The 6,891-nt window shown below is 42.9% G+C and overlaps 1 protein-coding gene across 1 annotated transcript; it reads left to right on the top strand.

Moving 5' to 3' along the window:
- The first annotated feature begins 302 nt into the window (after nt 1-302).
- amigo1 (adhesion molecule with Ig-like domain 1) lies at nt 303-6,696 on the top strand. The gene is made up of 2 exons (XM_028411018.1): nt 303-786; nt 1,496-6,696. The coding sequence occupies exon 2, from the start codon at nt 1,601-1,603 to the stop codon at nt 3,140-3,142; it is 1,542 nt and encodes a 513-aa protein (XP_028266819.1). The 5' UTR covers nt 303-786; nt 1,496-1,600; the 3' UTR covers nt 3,143-6,696.
- Nucleotides 6,697-6,891: the final 195 nt, after the last annotated feature.

The following is a 6,891-nucleotide window of genomic DNA, read 5'->3' as shown; positions in this document are numbered from 1 at the left end:
GTCTGTGGGTCAGGACTGATAATGATGGAGCTGTGGAAAAGGTCAAAGGGTCACCAAAATCTGTGCCTAATTGTTTTATTATAGGAGCAAAATAAAAATCATCCAAGCTCATCATTGACCAGATGTAATAAACATTTGAATGCTTGTGTTTTATAATGAATACTTTTCCATTTCGGTGCGTCTTTGGTGCGGCCGCTCCGGGTAAACAGCGCCTTCTGGGTTTGAGCGCGCTACCTCTGCCGAAAAACACGTCAACCACTGCAGCAGCAGCAGCAGCAGCGGCAGCAGCTCTGCACGCAGAGAGCAGCGGGCCTACCGAGGAGATACAGGAAGCCTGACAGCGCTGGACTGCTAATTCTTAATTATCTCCATGGCTGCTGATGAGACCCGACAAGAGCCGGACCTGCTCGAAACGATGCGCCAATTATGTGCAGAAGGCGGATGCGCGGCCGTGTGCGTACAGAGCAATATGTTCCAGTGAAATCCAAGACAGCTGATTGAAACAGTTAATCGATGGTGGTCAGTTAAAACAGCGCGTGCTGTCTACTCTTTACGTAATCTCTTTTTTTTGCGTAATTTTGTGTTGGACGCCTCGTGGAACCGGGATTATTTTGGCGAAGAGATCTCTAGTGGTCTCCCTCCTCCCCTGCATCCATTCGCTGTTGTCCTCAGCAGCGGACACGCACGGAGACTCACTAAAACGAGGGTTTATTCGTGTGCAGCGACACTGTAAACAAACAAGGAGCCGTTTGAATGAAACCCTGCGTCGCTGCATCCCGTTTGACGGTAAGTGCCTGTCTCCATCTCTCGGCTCACGTTTCCATGTTGTGCTTGTTTGTTTTCCAGCAGAATGGTGCAGTGCAACGATTGCACACCACTTCCACAAAGGGGCAAGGACATATCATAATACAAGTTAATGTAAATATTTCTATATATTTTATATGTAGGCCTCGATTTATTTGTTTGTTCCCGTGTTACAGTGTGTGTATTTTTATGCTTGTTAGGAAGGTAGAGATCGCGAGGGAAAGACAGGGGAATAGGAAGAGGAAGAAAATCAATGCTTGTCTTGCAGGAGTGTGAGTGCACATGGGTTAGCGTGAGTTCCCACTGTGTGTGTGTGTGTGTGTGTGTTTGTGTGTTTGTTTTAAAAGGGAGAAGCGCACCATGCAAAGCAGCAGGGGAAAGTTTGTGCCTGTATTCAGGGATACATGAGGAGAATAGGAGGCTGTGATGTGCTGCATGTTTCCTTCAAAGGGACGTCTGCAGCAAGTAGCCTTTAATATTTCCATCTTAGAAGGCATGACAGTACTGATGGGAACAAACAGCAGCACAGACCTCACTGATGGTTCAGACACTGCAAGCTCACAGCCCGTTTTGTTGTCATTTGATTCCGCTTTCAACACTGTTTCCTACTTTAATACTTGCAGATGAGTAGATGCTTTTTTCAGCATGAATGCTTTTAATCTAAAAACCCATTGTCTGGTGCTTTTTTCAGCCTTCAGTCAGCGATGTGCCTGGGAATCCTCTAGCTGCTCTTCTGTGCTTTCATCTGAGAATGGGATCGTAGTAAACTTCTCTGGGATTTAGAACAACTGCTAGCATGTTGCAGCCTTCCTGCAGAACAGGTGACAGCCTGTTGGAAACATTACCTCACTGGAGAAAGTGTCAGCAGAGATGGGCCCTGTTCCTCGTCCTCTGCGTGGCTCTCCTGTGGCTTCCAGAGGCAGCAGGATCCACACTAAACTGTCATAAGACGTGCATCTGTGCCTCCAACATTGTGAGCTGCTCCAAGATGAATTTGACCACCGTCCCTACTGGTCTGCCACTCTACATGGCCGTCCTGGATCTGAGCTACAATGAGATAAAACGGCTGCGTTCTGAGTGGACCCCAGTCAAGCTACCAAATCTCCATAACCTCCTGCTCAGTCATAACGGACTCCACTTTCTGTCTTCAGAGGCATTCATTTACGTGAAGCATCTGCGCTACTTAGACCTGTCCTCCAACAACTTGCGGCAGCTGGATGAGTTCATCTTTGAGCCACTGGTTAACCTGGAGGTACTGTTACTGTACAATAACCAAATTTCACAGATTGACCGCTCAGCCTTTATTGGCATGATCAACCTTCAGAAGCTCTACCTTAGCCAGAACCAAATCTCCCGCTTCCCTGTGGAACTGGTCAGGGAAAAGTCCCGCCTGGAGAAACTTAGCCTTCTGGATGTTTCCTCGAACAAGATCAAGATCCTGCCCATCGACGAGCTCGAGGTACTGCCTGCCTGGATCAGAAATGGCCTCTACTTCCACAATAACCCTTTGCTGTGTCACTGTGATCTCTACACACTCCTAGTCCACTGGCACCTTCGAAAGCTCAACTCTGCTGTGGATTTTAAAGATGACTTCACATGTGTTCTGCCAGGCCCACAAAAAATTAAAGAACTTGTATTCAATCTCAGCGGTGACAATATGAACTGCAGCACCTTCATAGAGGCCGAAGAAGAGGCTTTTCTGGAGCAAACACTGATCCTTGGCTGCGATACCAAGCATAGAAACATGTTAAAGACATGGACAATACCTGGTAATGTGTTGGTGACCCCTGGAAGCAACCAGACAGCTAAGGTCTTGTCAGATGGGAGCCTGAAGATTAGTCCAGTGAGGTCTGAGGACTCTGGGACCTACACTTGCTTTGCCATGAGCGAAGGGTTCAATGAGACTATTTATGTGGTGCTCAAGGTTCACAACTTCACCATGCATGGGAACGGGGAGACCCTGAACACAGCATACACCACATTAGTAGGCTGCCTAGCCAGTGTGGTTTTGGTGCTTATGTACCTATACATGACACCATGTCGCTGTTTTTGCTGCCCCAGCAAGGGGAAGACTCGAGGCGAGGACAGCATCCACTCCTCGATGCTCAGCGTGACACCGACTCACGGGGACCCAGCATTGAAGGCCGAGCTGAACAGGCATGTGGCCTTCATAGATTCCAAGGACTTGCAGGGCCAGAATGGCAAGCTGAACCCCAACGGGGATGAGGACGATGATGAGCTGGATGCAGAGGCAGGTTCTCTTATGAAGGGGAAGAGGAAGAAGTCAGTTGCGGAGTCCATTAGCTCCGTCTTCTCAGACACTCCCATGGTGGTCTGAGGTGGCACCGGCAAAGACAGTGAATGTCACATGACTGGATGCATACGGTACGACATGAGCCTGGTCTGAGTTAATGTTAACTGTGGCTGTGACCTCATGGGAGAAAATGGCAGAAAGGATGGTCATTTGTAGTTGTTGGGAAGTAAAAAGATGGGAGAAAAAAAACATAATACTGTCTTGTTGTCAAACAGACAATAAGCAGGACTTTTCCAGCATTTTAATCTGTAGCACTTAATATTCATACTGTGAAGGAATGGCAGCGTACATGGATAGTGGAATCTGTAAGACTGAGAGAGCAGACAACATGTTGTTGATATCAGCACTCAGGACGTGACGTGAAATCGGAGGTGTGGAAAATACATGTGACACAATGCACAGATTAAAATCAGATGATAGCTTACACATATATGTAAACCATATTTGTCTCATAATTATATTTAACCATGGAAGATTAGAATAGGTTGCATCTTTAACACAGGATACATGTACCTCTCCTCTATCAACACAGAGACATGGTCATAGATACCCACGTCACCAGGCTATGAATACATTAACCTTGAGTTATCTATAGTAAAACAGCATGCCATAAGACCACATTGTAAGATCCCAGACTGAGCAATGCATAATGGAAACATGGTTTCTTTAGATGTGTAGTCATTTATATAGAAAAGGCAGCAACATAATAAGAGGTCAGTGCAGGTCATTGTCTTGTTTGATTCAGATATAGTTGATCAACCTGATCCTTAGTCGTAGTCATAGTCATGTACAGATGTAGGAGAGAGCTGTTTTTTTCCTCTATGTTAAAGGATCAGTTTTACATAGCTCTATGGTACTAAACTGTTAACCAGCTTGTTGCTTAAGAAATAGGTCCAAACCTTAGCAGCCATACACAATTAAAACCATGGAACGCCTCCAACAGACACACCACATTAGGTGCAGGAAAGTATTTTGTTTGGACTGATTATCAACATTTTGTCTCACAGAGTCTGTACAAGGAGGAACAGGCTTCTGTTCACTGTCCTCTGAGGTGCCTCTCTGTCATTTGACCCCTCCTCTTGGACGTAGTTTCTGACAGTCACAACGCAGGATTCGTTAATGACAAAAACCTTTATCTGTATTACTGTATGAAAAATGTGCACCCTAAAAATAAAATTGTGGAATATTTTAATGTACATTGTTAAAAACAATGTATTGATAAATAATGTTGTAGATTTATGTATTTGTCTGAATCACACAGACAGTTCCAGTTCCCAGTGTAACGCTTAAAATGTAGCTGTGGTAGCTGAGACCATTCAGTTTAGATGACAGTAAAACCTTCATGGTTGCTCCAAGAAAAGATAGGTAAAAACAGAGGTTAGTGTTTGTAGCTGCTGTGAAGAAACGTGTAGTAAGACCGAGGACCTGAAATCTTTATCTTGTTAAATCCTCTATTATAAAATGAACCATGCAAGACACCTGGTATGCTGTGCATATTTCATTAACAAGATGAGAACAGGAGACCGTGGTGGTACAAATAAGTAAGAGCAGTTTCATTAAACTGTGCAGCGTTTGTGTAATGACACAAAGCTAGCCTGGTGTAAATGCTAATTGCACCTTTTGATGGGATGTAGCTTCCCTCTGCTATCCACGTCCTTGTTCCTCTGAGCTGGAGGGGCTCTGTCACAGCAACACAAAGAACAAACACATTCTCTCTGGCTCCATGTACACTGACAGCCTCAGTTCAGCCCGGATGCGTTTGCTTTGTTTGTGTACCTCTGTCATTATGTGTCTGCCCTTTTTTGAAGTTCAAAACCAACCATTTAGCCAGGCAATGAATGTGGTGCTCTGGTGCACTTTAATTGAAAATTAGCACTCTTGAGTTATATGGTTGCAAAAAGACAGTAAAAAAATATAAGAATTAATCATGTTTTTGAGTTGCGAAAGTGCAACCTGTATCAAAATTAGCTAATAAAATGACATACGTTTTGCAGGTATGGATCAATTTAGCTCCAATGTCAAGATGACATTTCTTGGTGCAATAGGGTTTTTACACAAAATTGTTGGAATATTCATAGTTGCTGTGTGCACCACAGCATCTCCTGTGTGGGTGAAAAAGGAAGTCACACTTATCAGAGAGGTGGTGTGTGAATCACTCCACTCTCTCACACGTCGGAATACCAGGTGGAGAAATACCACGACACACTTAAATAAATAACCTTTAGCACTAACCGCAGGCTGGATGCAAGCGGACAAGAATCTGTTACACTTTAATGACTCCTGGGTATTAGTAAAGTAGGGTGCTGTTCAAAAAACGCTTTAGCTTGAGAGGTGACAAACTAAAATCCTACAGAGATATTACAGCACACACTGAATTAGCAGACCATTGTAGAATATTGTATGCTTTTTCCTGCAGAGACCCAGGATCCAGTCTAACCTTGGTGGTCTTCTCCTCTGTGTGTTGTCACTAAAATACACATTTTATAAGGAGAAAACTGAAGTGCTGTTGCAAAGATGGAGGAGAAGAGTGGCTTTGGTCTCTGCAAAACATACCTGCCTTCCTATATATATCTACATGTACAGTATATATATGTATTGAGACTCACTTTCTGTGTTCAGTATTGGTTAGTTGTGTACTGCTATGTTCTACCAGTGTACTGATTGTATCCTTGTATAATCTGACGTTGTTGTTCATTTTGTCCACCGCTGTGCTGCTGTTAGTTGTTTCAACATTCAAGTCTTGATATAAATGTTTATTTTTTAAGCGGGGTGGGGCTTAGTTTTTTATTGATAGAGGATGTATTTCACACATGCTGAAGAATTTATTTGAACCTGAAACTTCATGGAAAGAGTGCCAGCTTTGAATTTTGGGAATATGATTTGTCCTAACAGGCAGTAAGTATGTAGCCGCCAGTTATATTTAGTCAGTATTTGACTGATGAAGCCATAGTCAGTTAAAGAGTTTTTTTTTATCAGATGATATAGGCAGTTGTATGTGGGTGTGTCCTCTAACAGACAGTTGTTGTTACAATAATTACAATAACCCCAACAATAAATTCCTGTAAAACAAGGAGTTTTAAGACGGTGGGTGAATAAATCTTCTCAGGACTACGTCAGTTCTAATGATGTGTAATCATTAACTGCATTTTAAAAGTGTTCATATTTGGAGTATGAGGAAGAAATCTGTTTCTGAGATCTGTGGACTTTACAGGCCCTTTGCTGCTTACAGTAAGGCTACATTAACTCACAAACTATTGAAGATGGTCGTCCATCTCCTCAGTGCCTGGCACACATCTCCAATCCATCTAACTATGAAGTAGCAATTAGTGTCTGTACAGCAGTGAGGCTAAAAGCTCTGTGCACAGGACAAGAAGGGAGCTTTTAGCAGCATTTAAAAAAACACCACTGCTTTAAATATAAGATGGCTGGTCACTACCATAAAAAATAAAACTGAAAGGTGGAATGGCTTTGCATGGTATGGCTAAGAACTTTGAACTCTGACTGCAGGATAGGTGCACACCACTAAGTATAAAGAATATGGATATATCCTTTGACTTAATAAAATGTCAAGATTTACACATTTGTGCTGCATGCATTTTTATTGTCTCTTACCAAAAACTTTCATTTGAGAGAAAGTAAATAGCATCTTTAGTTTTGCAGGTATATAAACCTATTAGCACCTCCAATGACTTATCACCATCCTATGGTGAAATATGGTAAAAGTCTCCTTGTGTTAATAATAATTAAATTAAAAAAGAAAAATGCAAAACAAC

Source organism: Parambassis ranga, chromosome 7 (genome assembly GCF_900634625.1).
Source record: "Parambassis ranga chromosome 7, fParRan2.1, whole genome shotgun sequence".
NCBI lineage: Eukaryota > Metazoa > Chordata > Actinopteri > Ambassidae > Parambassis > Parambassis ranga.
This window is presented reverse-complemented; position numbering and strand designations above follow the sequence as displayed.

Excerpts from the sequence above, each read along its gene's own strand:
- amigo1 (XM_028411018.1), top strand. The coding sequence starts at position 1,601 with ATGTTGCAGCCTTCCTGCAGAACAGGTGACAGCCTGTTGGAAACATTA.